This window comes from Xiphophorus maculatus, chromosome 21 (assembly GCF_002775205.1).
Source record: "Xiphophorus maculatus strain JP 163 A chromosome 21, X_maculatus-5.0-male, whole genome shotgun sequence".
Classification (NCBI taxonomy): domain Eukaryota; kingdom Metazoa; phylum Chordata; class Actinopteri; order Cyprinodontiformes; family Poeciliidae; genus Xiphophorus; species Xiphophorus maculatus.
In genome coordinates, this window is record NC_036463.1 from 18,761,683 (window position 1) to 18,778,440 (window position 16,758).

Genomic DNA, 16,758 nt, shown 5'->3' on the forward strand with positions numbered 1-16,758 from the left:
GTCACTTTCAATCCAACAAAACAACACAAAGCTGGACTCAAACTGACGTCTTGTGCCAGATATGTTTGATTAAAAAAAAACAGATATAAAACAAGTAAAGTAAACACAGATGAACGGCTGATATGTCCAAAGAAAAGTTTGTTTTCTTTTATATTGATTCCCTCGGCACTTTTCTCTCTTCTGAATGAATTTTTTGTTTTTCAATCTCAGAGTGTAATTGCCCACTTTGAGTCGTCTTCCTGCAGAAACATCTTCCACACTGAAGAGTGTTGTCGTCAGCATTTGGAAGCGTTTTAACTGCCAGAACTTGGAAAATGAAATTTGTTAAAATAAGACAACAAGGTTTTCTCATTTTAATAAATTTTCTATCTTGTTATAACGTGAAAGTTCCTCGTTAGAACAAGGTACCGCTCTTGAATTTAATTCTAAGCAGTTAAACCTTTCTGTATCTGTATGACCTGGTGGCACTTATTGTGCTCTCACCGATTTATGAGTTTCCAACCAGCTTACATTTCTGACAAAACTGAAAATGCTTGCTTATGTGTCATGCATTGTGGGTATTTTCTGTCTAATGTTGTTGATAGCTGCATTCAGTGCAATGCAGTAGCTTTGGACCAGGACAAATTTCCCCTTGCGGGACAATAAAGTATATCGGGGTTTTTTTTCAAAACGTGCTTTCGTTGCTGTATTTATTTTAAGGCTTATTATCATAGGAGTCATTTTCAGGGCTGCGTTCACGCTGAACATCCTTCACTAAGACCAAAACGGGGAAACACAACTAACTCAGCTCCCACTCCCAGAATTGACTTTTCCCTTCTAAGAATTGAAGCCCAAAACTTTCTAGATTCATCAGAGGTTTTGACCAAGAATGTGAAAGAGAATAACGAGCCGCTGTTAAAGGTTTTAGTCAGAAACTAGATGGGAAATTTTAGATTTCAGTGGTTATATTTTCTATTGAGATAAATGGGAGATATTTTATATCTTTATATCTTTTTTTCTTTCTTTGTAGAACATCCAGACACAAAAGTAGTCTTCATCCTAAACATTCAACTTCAATTTGCCTTTGTTTGTTTCACAAGTATTTCAAACCCCTGACTAGTTGTTTGCCAAAAGTTAAATTTAGATTTTAAAGATTAAATTAGGGAACAAACATAACCAAACATCTTGTCTGAAGGAGGGCGGGGGGCGTCTCACCAAGCTGAGAGTAGGGGTTAGAGAAATGCTTAATAACCCTGGGGAGGACGCAGCTTTTGAAACATATGGCTCAGCCCACCCCAATGAATTTTGCACAGTTCTTTCATGTATCAAGTTCGGGCTGTTTCTCTGCAGAGACGCGTCCCCCCGTGGCTAAAGCTTTGGGGTTTTTAAACATGCAATTTGGGCTCGGAAAAATAACAACTCTTAGTTGTAAAACCGGCGTTGCGGAGTGAACGCTAAAAAAACTACAAACGGCAATTACTTTCGGCTGACGCTCTCGCACGCTTTATGCTGTCTCGTGACAAAAGCGCATTTCCAAGACCCTCGCATCGTCATGGAGCGCCGCAGCCCCCCCAAACCCGCCTCGTCTCAAGATGAGGCGAGTGACGTCTAAAAAATGATGGATTGTTCCCCGCCATCCTTTGGGGTCGAGTCTGTGTTACAATATCGATGTGGGAACGCCGACACTGAACGGGAGGACCGGCTACATCAAAGGAGGAATGCAATCTTAGCGCCAGATTTATGAGAAACTTTATCCGAGACGGGCCACTTCAGAGAGGAGGCTGTTGCGTGGTGAGCAGAGACGGCTTGAAGTATCAGCCTCAAGAACGTCGACGCGGAACCCCGAAAAGACCGACACTTTTTGGGGTCAACTCTGGCTCAGTGGGGAGCCTCGCGAGCGTCAGGCAAACGAAGTTGCAGACGCGTTCAAAGTCAAACGGCAGAGGACTTGCAGAAATGTAAGAAAACTGACGGACGTTGTTGAACTAGCTAACGAACGAGATGTTTCCAGATTTCTTTTGAGAGTCTGGAAACATTTTGTGGTGCCCAAACGGAAAAAAAAGAAGCGTCAACAGAGAGACAAGCTAACAAAAAATTTTTATTATCTTTATACTATTTTTTCTCATTGCCTTCCTCTGTAAAACCAACATGGATGACTTGGTTTATTACAACGCTCAAGTTCACATCTTTGTAGCTTCTTCTGAAAAACTAAAGGGCTAATTCAGACTTTTGCTGCATTTCATCTTTGTCTATTGAAAATGATAATTTTTTGGATTTAATTTCAGAACGGCAAATATATTCACTTAATTTTTTTAATCTTTTTTTAATCATTTTAATATTCATTTGAAACGCATCGATCAATTTTTATAGCTTGATCGTTTCAGTCGCATTAATTAACAAATACAGCATCATTTTTTTGAAGCATAATTTACATATTTTCATAACTGCTTATTCAGTTCAGCGGCTCCTTCACGACTCTACGAAGATCTTTGTTGCTGCGGTTGGCGGGAGGAGGACAAAACAGGAAGTGGGTCCCACAATCAATTTTTGCTCAGGGCCCCGTTACAGCCTTGGACCGGCCCTGATAAAGGACATAAAGCCAAATGCACCCATCAACACATATCCAGCTCTGGATAAAGAGTTTGAAACCAAACAGGGTTTCTGTTTACGAGCGGCTTCTATTTCAGCGCATGCATTAGACGTGATATTGACAAATTAAGCGAGGCAGCAGTTTGAGGAGATCAAGGAGCTGCGGTGTTCTGGGCAAAAACAACAACTCTTGAACACTCAAGCTGGGAGGCTTAATTACCGACTGGAGGGAAAAGCTTCGTTTAGAAAACCACAGGGCTTTTACTGGAAATCGGGGGGCTGCTAATACGCCGCCTGCCCATTCGAGGTCAACGGCAAGCAGGAGAGAGTTTTTTTTTTTTTTTCTTCTTTCCTCCGCCTTATGCTGATGTTAGTTTGTGTCTTAAAGTAGCCTCTTTGGTTTATCAACTGCTGTTTTTACGTCATTATCCATATCAAGTAGAGTAATTAGCCAACAAACGTATAAAGGCGGCTCTCGAATTAAAATGCCACGGGCGCTGAGAGATGGAGATAAATTATTTATGCTGCTTTGATTAGCTCTAGATTACTTGAAGAAATGAGCAGTCAGACTTTTTTTCTTTTCTTTTCGTTTGTTTTTTTTAATGGTAAAACGGCTCTGGCAGAATATTGCACTGAGATCAGTTGTTTTTGTGGGATGTTTTTTTTTTTTTTTTTTTTTTTTTAAGAAAAGTTCAGTCAATCAAGGAAATGAAATGATTTTCCACTTGCTTCCACTAGCAGATCTCGAACCGTTTCACATTTAGTCACATTCATAAACACAAACTGAATGTATTTTATAGAGAATGTTAGGTAGTAGACCAACACACTAGTGGAAAAACTGTGAATTGGAAGAAAATTGATTTTGCTTCCGTTTTTCTTTCACGCATATATATCTAAAATGCGAGTCATGCGCCAACGTTAACACTTTTGAATCAATTTTTAGTCAGATCTATACTCATTTGAGTTTTAGTCCACTCAGTTTTACTGTAGCGACAAAAAAAAAAAAAAAATCTGATTGGATTTCGTCTCCATCCAAAGAATTTTCTCAGGAACAAAAATATCCGTTTTGGTTCCAGTCACTCTACATTATGAGAAAAAGTTCTGAAAAGTGTTAACACTGGCATGCGTATTTATTCCGCCCCCTTTTAGTCTGATACCACTGAATCGAATGGAAACAGTTATGCTCAGACGTCAGTTACGAAATTAGAGCACAGCCGTAATTTAACAAAGCCGGTTCTTCTTGAACCAAGGAACACAGAAGGAAAGTCGGCTATGAGCTTGTGGAAAAGTTTAAAGTAGGTTTCGAAACAACATCCTAAACTTTGAACATCTCGCCGTTTAAGCTGCAAATATACCAGGAAAAGGGCGTCTATGTAAACAAGTCATGGTAACTCTAAAGTAGCTGTGCAGATCCACACTTCATTTGGGACAGGACGTTGGAAGTCCCGCAAAATACAATTCTGGGTTTCGTGAAAAGGTCGGGAAGAAAGACACAAAACAGTCCATGTTTAGTTTGCAACAAACCGCAAAGAGACACGGCACAGAAGTTGACAGAGGAGGCGACCTAAAAATGATACATGGCACAGCACCCTGAACACACCATAGTGGTAAAGATGCTTCCATTAAAGAGGCACAGGGAAGATGAAAACCTGTCAGACGCTGCAAACCAAGCCTAAACCTACAGCAGCGGTTTAGGTCACGGCATATTATGGCCCAGTCAAAGTCTAAATATTTGTCTGGACCGAGTGAGAATCTGTGTGAAGGCTTTAAAAGCGTTCAGATTTGATTGACATGTAGCTGTTATGCTGACAAAAATGGGAGAAAGCATCAGACTGTGGATGTGCACAGCTTTAATTGCTGGACTGAACACAAAAGCACGCCACACTTTTCAGATTATTTATGATAAAAATAATAATAATAGGCGCGTGCTGTGGTGGCCGCATCGAGGCCTTAGTCCTCGATGCGGACGTCGCGGGTTCGACTCCCGGTCCCGACGACCTTTGCCGCATGTCTTCCCGCCTCTCCTCACCCTCCTTCCTGTCTGCCTACTGTCGAAAAAATACGAGCCACTAGCGCCGCAAAAACTCTGAGAAAAAAATAAAAATTAAAAAAACAGTTTTGAAATCAGCTTATCGCTTTCATTCCGATTGAAGTGTGAACTTGGTGCAGGTTTCTTGCATAAAATCCCGATAAAACGCATCAAGATTTGAAAATATGTGAAAGTTTGAAAAGGATATGAAACGTTTTTTGTTTTTTTTGCAAGGCACTATATACTGTATATCCTCGCGTCTAATTTAGCCAGAGTGCTGCAGAGATGCATGCAAGGCGGCCATTTTCCCCCTCCAACCGTGCAAAAGCAGCACTCACAGTAATAAAAACCCAAGTGAGCAGAATCAGCTGATGAGACAAAGGAAGCCAGCCAAAAAGTCAGATAAGAATTTCTTATTATTCCAATAAAAAATACATTCATACAGAAATATAACAATTTTGCAAAACAATTTCAAATAAAAATTTCATAAAGCATAAACATAATTTTACAAAAGTCTTTTTTTTTTTCTCTTATACAAAGATTCAGTTGAGAACAAAAGAGCTGTGTGTGTGCGCGCGTGTGTGTGTGTGATAGTGAGAGAGAGCAAGAGATAGTGTGTTTTCTGTATGAGACAGAACAGCTGGGTGAGTGGGATGAAAGAGAGATGATGATGATGAGGAGGAGGAAATAAACGCAAGCAAAAATAAAAAAAATTGTAATAAACGACGCTAAATCAAGGCTCAATTATCTCTGGAAGGACACCGGCTCGCCGTTGTCACAGATGCTGCGGCTCTTTGCAGCAACTTTCCCCCAAAATCTACCGCAGCAAGCAGTTTCAAGCTTGAACTCGCCGCCCCCCCCCCCGTCTCCAGCGACTGATCCGAAATCCATACGTCCGGAGCGTGCCTCGGTCGCTGCGACATCGGAGGTCGCCGACCTCGGGTGGGAGCGGACAGATCGCCTCATCTTTTCGCTCCAGTGTCAATCTTTAATAATGTTTTTCTTTTTGCCTAATTTCCTCATCCACCCCCCCCTTCATTTCCTCTCTGTATTACAGTTGCAGCTTTGGCTGAAACGACGCGCTCCAGACAGGTCAATAACCGACCTACACAGTCAGCAGTCTGTGACAGATTCCATGCCAACAAAGCCTTTAGCAATTCATTACCGAGAGGCAGTACAAGGCGAGGCCTGTCCGACTGCAGCCTGTTAATTACAATAAATCTTTACTTTTTCTTTTTTTTACCCCCTTCACTCCCACTTGGGTGCGGGGACAGGAGAACCAGCAGAGGAGAGGAGGGGGTAACAGAGTTCAAGCTACGCTAAAGCTAAAGTTTCAGAAAGCCTTTTTTTTTGGGAGTCGACGGCCCCTCCCCCAGCTGTTGCTGCGCACCGACGGTTGCTTCGTCACTTGCTGCGGAAAAGAAAGTCGCATTTTCGTTGCGAGCGTCTGTGCCGTCATACGGTCGGAATCCCAGGGAAGGCGCTCGAAACGGAGCGTCGCTGTCGTTTTTTTGTTTTCTCAACATCTTAATCACTTTCCACCTTTGTGCTGTGTGAGATGGACTGGAGTGCATACTACACAGTAGTTAACGCCTTTAATAAACGAATTTAAGTGCTCCCAGGGTGCAGCATCGTCTTATTTACAACTCAACTTAAATGTGATGAGCAACAGCTAACCCACTGCTCCGTCTCATAAAAGAAAAAAAAAAAACTAACACACAAAAAAGGCAAATCAACTGATAACAGGTACTCTGTGTGAAAGACTTCCAAATGCAGCAGCTCAATTAGTCATGGGGAAAATTTAACTATTGCAACTGTTTTGTAATTGAGCCTTGATAGAGCTTGTAAAAAAAAAAAAATTTAAATAATAAATCACCAGTCGACAAACGTGACATCCCCGGGTGGGGGGGGCCACTTGCATAAGGCACCATTAAGGTCAACAGTGCATTATTAGGTAGAAAGAAAAAGAGTGTAGGCACACACACATACATAAACAAAAGAAGAAGTACTATGCAGAAATTAGTCTTTGAGGCATCAGATGGATATGAGCAGCAGTGAAATCTCCAGGCAGATGGGCAACCACATTGAAGAGGAAACTTAAAAAAAAACGGTGAAAGTAGAGATGAACCGATCGACCAGCCAGATGTTGGAATCGGACGATTATTTCCCCCCTGATCTGCATGGCAACATACTGAGAAAAAAATCATTTCTTTCCCCTTGCGTTAAAAGCATCAAAATGAAAAGTCCCCACATTTTTCCAGCTACTTGATCCTTTCTTTTGTTGTTTAATAATGACTAAAAATGTACATTTATTGGAATCTGGTAAATGTTGGAGACGTACACCTAGATGCACAATGGGGGACAAGTTATTCCTTCATTTGTGTTTGATTTTAAAAAAGAACATATAAAAAGATAAATAAATAAATTGGCATGGGCCGGTCAAGCCAGATCGGTGCATCTCCACTAAAAACAAAAAAACAAAAGGAGGAATTGTGGAGGCCTTTATGTACAATATTGTAACATCTAACCGTTTGCGTCTTTAGCTGCACTTTTCTTGAAACTATTTGCAGTCCTGATTACAGTGGGAAACTGGAAATGGAAACAATCCCTAGAACCATGCAACACCTGTCTATGATACTGAAGTTAATAGTATAGTTGTGTTATTACCTCTAAGCACACAGCTCATACAGTCGGTACTACAAATGGGTTTTGTAGCTTGTAGAAAAATTAAGAAACCAGGCTACATAACACATTGCACATTTAGTAGCTGCACCAAAAAAAAAGAAAAAAAAAAAGAAAAACCACCAAAACAAGGCTTCTGTCATTCAGGGAAGAGGGGGTGGAGGCACAGACCAGAGGGCTTCGTGTCTATTTTCTGGTCGGACCCAAAGCCTGACGGGTTTCAGATGAAGCGGTCCGAACCCCCACCCCCACCTCCACCCCCTGCTTCCCGTCCCCTCGCCTTCAGAGTCTGGGAGCCAGACAGACGAGGCAGACGTGACCTGGCCTCATGCTCACGCTGCCACCTGGGGAAACAGCAGGAATGCCGCCGCCCCAAGCCCGCCTCCGCCACAGAAACTCATTCAGTCCACAGCAACATTGGTACCAGCCCCGCACCAATCCGTCTCCTCTTCAATCCTCATCCTGGGCCGGTCAGCCAATCTCAGACATTCACAGTGCAGACATGCTAACCTCAGACAGGTTTGTAAAGTACCAGTGTATCTGCTGTCCGGGAGACGTTCCCCCCCCCCAAAAACATCATGCACCATACGTACAATTCATTCACTCGCCTTTTTTTTTTTTTTTTTCCTGTAAGCATTTTTTTTGTTTGTTTTTGTTGTTTGTTTGTTTTTGTCCCCCCCCCCCATAGACCCCTCCCCCGGTCTTTTCTTAAAGTCCTCGATGGAAAACATTTCCTTCCCACTCGCGTCCGCAATTTCGTCGTCTTGTTGCAACAGAAAACCATCAGAGCGCCCGTCTCCAAAAAAAAAACGAGAAAATAAACAAAGTGAGGTCCCGGAGGCACTGGGTTATTTCGGTACGGTGCAAAACGGCATGCTTTGGCTGGGACACGCCTCCTCCTCCCGCCCCCGTCGCCCTCGCCGCTCTGCTCTCTGGGACAGTTCAACCAAGAGGCCAGTCGCGAGATGGCGTGCGTTTGGATTTTTATTTTTTTTTCCCTCTCTCCACCAAAGACAAAAAAAAAAAAGAGAAAAAAAAAAAGGTTGAGAGAGAAAATTTAAGAGGATTTTCCCTTCGGTGCGTTGCCCGGTCGACGCTGGCCCTGCGTTAGACGTGCCTCTTCATGTGAAGGGCCAGGTGGTCGGACCTGGAGAAACATCTGAGGACAGAGAGAAAGAAGAGGAGGTCAGTTGGTAACCAAGGGAACGATTTTAAAAGGTCAAGAGTAGGGCTGCAATCGATGATTAATCGACTGTGCTGACGATTAATCAGATGAAAAGAAATTGCACTGTATATGCACAATGTATGATTCAATTCTGTTTTACATAAGGACTAAAAGTTTCTTTTTACTATTAACATAACATTCCTTTGATGCTACTAAAGGATGCATCTGCAGCCAAAAAATAAAATAAAATAAAAATAAAAACGTGAAAAGCTCGACCCTTTCTGCTGGACTTGACATCAATGTATGTTTAGGCTGATCTATTGAGTCATTTTCAGATGAGCCAATTAAAAATTGGATAGCAAAAAGCGATGGTGTCTTTTCTTCTACAAAATGTTCAAGTTTTAACTTCAATATTTGAAGCTAAAATGGTGCTAAAATGCTCCGACTGTGTTGTTCTTTTATCAAATTATCAATTCAATAAACAATTAATCACGATTAATCGTTTCAGCCCTGCTTCACATTTTCTCACACTGCAACATTTCGGGTCCGTTTATCAGTTTCATACAGTCTAGATCTACATAGTAGATCTAGTTTTTGTCAATTAGCTCTGCTTCAGTGTTTCACAATCCCACAGGATGATGCCACCATCACCATGTTTCTCTGAGTTCACAGCTGTTTTAAAGCCTTCACACACACTTTCTAATTTGTCCTGTGGCTTAGACTTTGACTAGGCCACATCACAGTACTGTAATGAGCAGAGTTACTTTTCCTACCACACGTAGCGGTGAACATGCATTCCAAAACTTTAACTTTGCTCTGATCTGACCAGAGCACCTTGTTCTGCTTCCATGCAGCATTACTGGTGTGAACTCTTGGCTGCTTCTGGATTCTTCATGATGCCTTGTTTTTTTTTTGCTCACCAGTGTTCTCTAAAAGAAAACCTCTGAGGCCTTCACAAAACATTCATGAAGCAGAAGACTTTCTGAAGGTAATTAGAGCAGAGGGGATGAATATAAATGCTAAACTTTTGAGATATTTATGTGGAATACCAATATTCCCCCCCAACCCCTTCCACATCGCAATAACTCACTTTTGTTTGTCTGTCACATAAAATGAGGTTTGTGGTATTTATGGTGAGAACACTGCTAAAACACAAATCTTCCAAAGTATTCTTTGTCTGTTTACTAGTCTAAATTTGAAATAAGAAAAATCTAATTTACGAGTAACTTTCCAGCAAGACAGAGGAGCTCGTTTTGCAAGTCCTTAATGTTAATGAAAAATTATTGCGTTGACTGGGATATTATTTCACTTATGACATTTTCCCAGGTTATTGAGTCAAATAATCTGACAGTGGAACCAGTACAGCAGCCTTATCATGGGAGCGAGGACAAGCGGCTTACCTGTCACAGTGATTGCATTTGAATGGCTTGGCCCCTGTGTGCTTCCTGAAGTGTCTGGTCAGCTCGTCGCTCCGTGCAAAGCGCCACTCGCAGCCCTCCCACGAACACCTGTACGGTTTCTCACCTGCGGAGCAGACACGCGGCGACGTTAAAGGGACACTCACATTCTTAGTTCGTAGTTATTTAGATCGCATTCAAATGAGCCGTGCGCGAGAGACAGCGATGACGCAACTGAAGAAAGAAAAAAAAAAAAAAAAAAAGCGCCCACAATCTGGAGACTGAAATTCCTACAGAGCCTGTTGGCTCGGGTTCGGATTCTGATGCGACCTGCAGCACGCCGAGAATGCAGACTCGTGCATTGTGGGAGAGGGGAGTCGGAGGGAGGGAGGGAGGGCGAGTGGGGACAGAAATAAACGGGTTAACTGAAACAACACAAGCAATTTCACGCTACTAAATAAAAATAAAAGACATTTAAATGACCATTCGGAACCCAGTGGCCCCCTTCTCTCCCCGCCCACTCAGCTCTTTCCCATGGCGAAACCCAATCTGTTTGGAAGTCCTTTCATCTCCCATGTGCAACCACTCCCCCCACCCACCTTCCTCTCTCTCTCTCTCTCTCTCCCACCCACCCATTCGTTCGCTCACTGGCTCCGTCAGTCACATTCCACATAGATTAGGTCACAGTTTAGGTATCCAGCCATGCAGCGCTAATGCTCACAGCACTCCAGCTGAGGACATGGTGCAACATGGGCCTTTAATTACATTACACAATGGCTGGACAATGCCATTAAGGTGGAGGACTGAATTAGCTGCACTTCCACGAGTCACTGGTGGCTACCAGCCCCCCGCCCCCCCCCCCCCCCCCCCCCCTTGGTTTTCAACCCACAGACTGACCCTGCAGGAAGCTGCGATCGCAGCCGTTGATCAACAGTCACTCGTCATTCACAAATTTTTGCGCGGACTTGCGAATTTCATCGCGACTTTTCCACAAATCCGACTCAGTCATTTACTTCTTTTTTGACCAATCACTGCAAGTTGGTTGAATTTTTGAACCAACCCTCTTAGCCCCCTTTCTAACTTAACTTCCTGTTTCTCAATGTCTTTCCAAGGTTGAACCTGCAAGATGAAAGTGTGTGATGCTAACAGGTAACATTAGCCTATTTATTTATTTAATTTTTCCAAAAATCCTTTTCATATGTTCTGTAGGAGTTCATGTTGACTTCAATGACCAATATAGAGTTCTTCTTTTTGCACTTTGACCCCTCCTCAGATCCTTACTACAAATAAACTTGTATTAAGGATGTTACTTAAAGCAGGTACTTGAAAGTGTTATTTGGACTTTACATACCAACTTCCTCAGTATTACCTTCAGTTTGTGGGAAGGTAATGTGCAGCAATGTCGTTCATAGACTGTGCAAAAATAAAGCTTTGCAACTTTGGTTGCAATCTTTTAAAAAACCGCAGCAAAAATCAGTCATTTTAAGCCACAAGAATCACAAAAACCAAAAAAAAAAAATCATGGATTGACTGCTTGGAGACGAACTGGTTTTCCCTGAATGGATCAGCCCCTCCTGCTCCGTTTACACACTGATCACATGACCTCATCACCCCCTTCCACTGAAACTCACCTGTGTGAGTGCGCTGGTGTGCCTTCAGATGCGAGCTCTTTGTGTAAACCTTGCGACAGCCGTTGAAGTGACACCTGTGTACCCGCCTCCGGGCGTCCGGGGACGCGTCCCCGCAGAGGAGTCCAGTCTTTTCCGCGGCCTTCGCCACCGCCACGCCTCCTACTCCCACGCCGCCGGCGGTCCTGATTTTGACGGGCAGGTTCAGCCCGGCGTGCGTCGCCACCCAGCCGTTGACGGCGGCGCCCGTGCCCACGGCGGCCTCCGGCGAGGACGGCGGCGTGCTGATGACGGAGGGGCTTAAAGGTCCAGAGCCAACCAACGCCGACCCCAACGGGTTGGAGGTAAAGCTGTGCGTGGGGGAGAGCTCCTCGAAACTGTCCGAAGCCTCGCTGCTGGCGTCAGAGTTGACGCTGTTGCTGTCCAAGATCTGGCCGTCCTGATTGTCCTCGTCGTGGGCCGGCGCCAGGGCCAGGTTCGGGTCGGCCTTGGCCTTGTCCCCGCAGGCCAGGATCAGCTTGCTCCAGAGGTCCTCCTGGCTGCCGAACTTCAGCTCGGACGTGGAGACGTACGGCTCGCTCTGTAGGTAGCGCTCCAACTCCAAGCAAGTCTGCCAGAATTCAAAGGGGGGATGAAAAGGGGGAAAAGAAGCAAAATTATTGCAACAGCTTTTCCTGAAGAGAAGCAGCAAAACACCTCTGTGAGGGAAATCCTCTTAAATCATGCATGCGCACGTCCCCAACACGCTTTTTGGCAGCGTAATGTTTGCTTACAACAGGAAGTGCAAACCAGGAAATCACAGCTACTCCTGCACTTTTAGGGATCAGCTTCAGGAATTTAAGCAGAAAACAAAAAACATAACGGATTTGGTTTGTGTGTGGGTCTCCACAAGTGAAGCACCGACGGGGTACTCTACTCTGGGCTGCCGTGAGTATGTGGCAGAAGTGTTTAAATATCATCTCTGCAGACCTGAATGATTCATTGGGAAAACGTCACACTTTCACGCCGGCTCCACGTCTTCCGGCTCCAACCCAACGTGGCCCTTCGCCGGAGGGAGCCGGTGGAAATCTCCAGCTGCAAACGTGCACCGTCATTTCAGCGCTGATGACTCACTGAGCAAACTTTAGAGCCCTTAAAAGGAAGACGCTCAACTTCCCCCTGCGGCCTCAAAGAGCCGTTCAGTTGCTTTTCCTCTGTTGACATGCAATCACATCCTCCCCTCAGCAACCAGCAAGTCCAGTAAAAGACACAGCGCAGCTCCCAGTTTACTTAAGACGAACACGGAGAGGCCATTAAAGTCGGAGGCCTTCGTTAGACGGTGCTGGAATAAAAGAATCCCCCCCCCCATCTGGCTCCAGGTGCACCCACTTTAAATCTGACAATCTTCTCACTGCTTCCTCACAGTCACACAGCTTGCATGTAATTTTTTTTTATTATTATTAAAATGGATTTAAATTTAGAGCTTATGTATGTTTTATTCATTCACTTGTTCATTTGCATGTGGAGGAGCACCGATCAGGCTTCACCTGGGCTGACCTGCCAATTCCAATTTTGACAGACTCCTTCTTTTTTTCCCTCCAACTGCTTTTCCCCAAGGACCCATAAATGAAAAAATAATAATAATAAAATAGATGTAGGCTCTTTTGTCAGTTGCATTAGGGTTGCAAAATGAGATTATCGGTCATTTATATATCAAATAACAAACTAATAAAAATTTATGAAAAGCTGTTGGTTCTTGCATTTAAAGACCTGAAATGGTGGGATTTCTTGGTTTTCTAAAATGACGTATTTATATGTAAAACATTCAGTTTTCCATGGTAACACCTTCAAATAGACTTTTTTCTGCCTGTGTGGACGACAGGGTAACATAGCAACGCCCCTTCCCCACATGTTGCTGTGCACTGCCACTCAGCTGACTGGAAAAAGTCACTTTTAAATCATTTACAAACCAATGTAAATCATATGAAACAAACAAACAAAACAAAAAAATCATGATAGCCAGGGTGTGTAAACCAAAAGAGCGCCACCTGTCACCCATGTTAAGGCAATGCAGTTTTAAAGCCCAAATTGACAAGCACACCAACCTTAAACTAGTGAGTCTCTTTAAGTTTTCACGAATATATATATATATATATATACAAATAAATACCTCAAAAGTTACTGCTATAAATTGCAAACATCATCAATGTTGTTGCTTATGTTGTCATAAGCAACAAGGTAACTGTATGCTTCTGTGTAACATTTTTGGCAAAAAGTGGTATATTTGTTCAAGATTTTCAGCAATGTCAGAATAAGAAAACTCCCGACATTATTTTTCTGCTTTTGGTTTTGTTTTTGCCACCCCAAGTTAACCCACAACACCCCCCTCCCCCCCTCCCCTCTCTCCACCATCTCCAGCCGGACAAATCGAAAACTTTCTGGAAGCGCCCCTGCCAGCCTTCACCAAACATCCTCCAAGCCGAGCTGCTGCTCCGCCGCCTCTACTCATGCGCGAAGCAATTGACATTTCACCGCGTCACGTCGAGCAGTCCATTCAAACCTCAGGGTGAACGCAGGTGAGCGCCACGAGCAGGAAAACGCTGTCAAAACCCAGCGCGTGGGGGTTTCGTCGGATTACCCTGTCATCTCGTGAATGAGTTCAAACTGCACTTCCTCCTGCATCATCCGCTGTTTTCCCTTAAAAAAGGAGCTAAAGCAGCTCTCCCACGATAAAAAAAAAAACAAAAAAGAAGAAGAAGAAAGCCTTTTATGTTTTACAACGCGGTTAAAAATAAAACACGAACGAGATAAGCTCTCCTCCATTCATTGTGAACGCAGCGCGGCCAAAACAGCGACGAAACCGTGTGAAGCTGTCACTGTCAGAGTGAGCCGCTGCGGCAGCGTGCCAACACAACTTCATAGCGAAACAGAGACTGAAACGAGCAGCGGGTACCTTGTGTTTACCACCGTTACAGGAGGATTTTTTTTTTTTTTTTTTTTTTTTTTTTTTTTACAGAAAACTTCTAATGCGGCTCAAGTCGGCGGCGTTTGATCTGACAGGCGCGTGAAATCTGCTCAGTTCCGCTTAGCTCAACCAGTTGAGAGCAGATTTACAAAAAAAAAAAAAAAAAAAGGCAAAAAGTTATATTCACCTGCTGCCAGTACTCCTCCAGAGATGGTAAGGCTGAGAAATAGCCCGTGTCGTGAACTATTTGAAGTTCTTGAAAAATACTACACATCGGTAAAACATCCATTTTTCTTCCCCGAACTTAATTGTCTGGAGGGGGTGCGAAAAATAATAGTAAAAAAAAAAAAACAAAACCCAACAATCTAAACACCCGCGTTTTAAATTAAAAAAAATGTCTGTGAAAGGAATAAAGAACGATCCCCTCTGCGATGCAAGCGAAGGTTTGTTTGTAGCAGCGGTCCGTCCGTCAGTGCTCCACTTCCTTCTCCCCTCTCCCTTCGCAGCGCTCAGCTCAGGATATTTGCAAACAGCACACTAGACTGGCTGCCGGACAACTGCGCTCTGCAAACTTCCCCTATTCAAACCTGGACCCCAGCCTCCTCCCCTCCTGGTGGCCGCCGCGCATGTCCAATCAGCTTCGAGCAACGTACGCGACGGCGAATGACATCACGGCCGACCAATCGACGCGCGTCTGCCTCGGTTCTCTCGCCGCCTTGATTGGCCGACTTCGTTGTCAGTTGCTCTGGACGACGAAGCAGCTGATTGGCCGGTTATTTTTGGCGTGTATATAAGCGAGCGATGAGCTCTCTTTCCCCGTAGTCTTGACTGTCGGCTGCGAGTTTCGCCACAGACAGCGTATGTGAGCCGAAATAGCCTGATGTGGAAAACGTAACTGCAACTTTGACACGAGTAACAGTTGCAACAGCGCTGCTCAGAAGGGCTGAGGTTGAGCTGTAGCTGTGGTGAGGAGAATGTGTTGACACCAACCTCAGAAAAGACTCGGTGACTAAGAGTTGACAGGCTATTATTATGTTATCAGGACACACACATGAGCTAAGAGGAAACATTTGTTCTCTTTATGACTGACTTCATTACCTTTAAAGCAAACTTCTGCTTTTCTTTTTAACTTTTTCACCAGCAAGACTGAAAATATCGAAATGTGCACTGTCCCTAATAGCAGAAATTGGACTATATTGGTTGAAAAAAAAAAACCTTCATTTAATAACCTAATTTGCATTTAAAAGAGCAAAAATGAAGAATTAATATTCAAGAGCAGTTCCTGAAAGTTAAGGAGTTTGTTTTACCCCGGTTTAGATGTTATGATACATGAGGGGTGGGGGAGATCTGTATAAATTAACTTAGAGTTATTCCCAAGATTGTTATAGACAAAAATAAGGACTCCATGCTATAGTTGTATAGTTTCAACAAATTCACAAAAACTAGTTCTCTGGCTTTTTGTTGCACTACATGTTAGAGTTTTTATGAATTGTGCAGAGTTGCATTTATGCAACTTTATGTTTACTCACAATAGTCAAATAATAATAAATAATAATAGTCTTCTTAATGAGATTCTCAAAACATGCAATATTCGAAAATTTTAAATGACAATGCGACATGTTCCGACTTATTTATAGTGTTACTGCAACTGCGAACATGAGCATATTTGGGTACTTATTGCTCACACTGTAACTGTTTCAGCTTCCATTAGCAGTTAGCAAACACAGGCAGGGTTTCCTCCAGAAAACCCGGTAAGCCTGGTGGTAGGGGCACCTGGGCAGTCCGCCGTTTTTTTTGTGTTGAAAAATGTCAAAAGTTACAAATATTCTCTGGTGTACAAGCAGGCATTATCATTTAGAAATAATAGTGTGCAAAACAGCGCAATTGGCAAAATGTGTCAGCTATAAACCTAGCATAACCGTCTTTATTGTCACTATTATCGGTGTTTAAAAACCCTATCTACAGTAAACAAACAACTCTTGGCCTGGTGGGAAGGGAAGAAGTAAAGCCTGGAGGCCCGCCAGGCTTATAGTAAACTGGGGGAAACCCTGACAGATACTAATTTACTCAAACTAATTAAAAAAAAAAAAAAAAACCTTTTACTATTTATGTGAGTAGCCAATAGTCTTTGTCAGAATTTATTACAACAGCAAACTTTCATGACCTTACATCGGTCCTTACACAAATGGTTTTCCTTACATTTAACTTCCTCTGGTCATGTCAACTTCCTCTCTACCAGCTTACAATGTTTTGATACTCACCAACATTGTAACATTGTACATCGGCATGCAGTGGATTGCTTTACTCTAAATCAGGGGACTCAAACTGCAGTCCTCGAGGGCCGC

At 43.3% G+C, this 16,758-nt stretch overlaps 1 protein-coding gene across 1 annotated transcript; it reads right to left on the bottom strand.

Annotated features, from left to right (window-relative positions):
* Positions 1-7,953: 7,953 nt before the first annotated feature.
* Positions 7,954-14,975, bottom strand: LOC102224959 (Krueppel-like factor 6). The gene is made up of 4 exons (XM_023326474.1): positions 14,601-14,975; positions 11,473-12,079; positions 9,845-9,968; positions 7,954-8,438 (listed from the first exon to the last, which is right to left on the bottom strand). The coding sequence occupies exons 1-4, from the start codon at positions 14,700-14,702 to the stop codon at positions 8,387-8,389; spliced, it is 885 nt and encodes a 294-aa protein (XP_023182242.1). The 5' UTR covers positions 14,703-14,975; the 3' UTR covers positions 7,954-8,386.
* Between the last annotated feature and the right edge of the window lie 1,783 nt (positions 14,976-16,758).

Coding starts and splice junctions, on each gene's coding strand:
- LOC102224959 (XM_023326474.1), bottom strand. CDS start 14,702: ATGGATGTTTTACCGATGTGTAGTATTTTTCAAGAACTTCAAATAGTT. Junction 9,969..11,472: donor ACACCAGCGCACTCACACAG/GTGAGTTTCAGT, acceptor TCTGCTCCGCAG/GTGAGAAACCGTACAGGTGT. Junction 8,439..9,844: donor AAATGCAATCACTGTGACAG/GTAAGCCGCTTG, acceptor CTCTGTCCTCAG/ATGTTTCTCCAGGTCCGACC.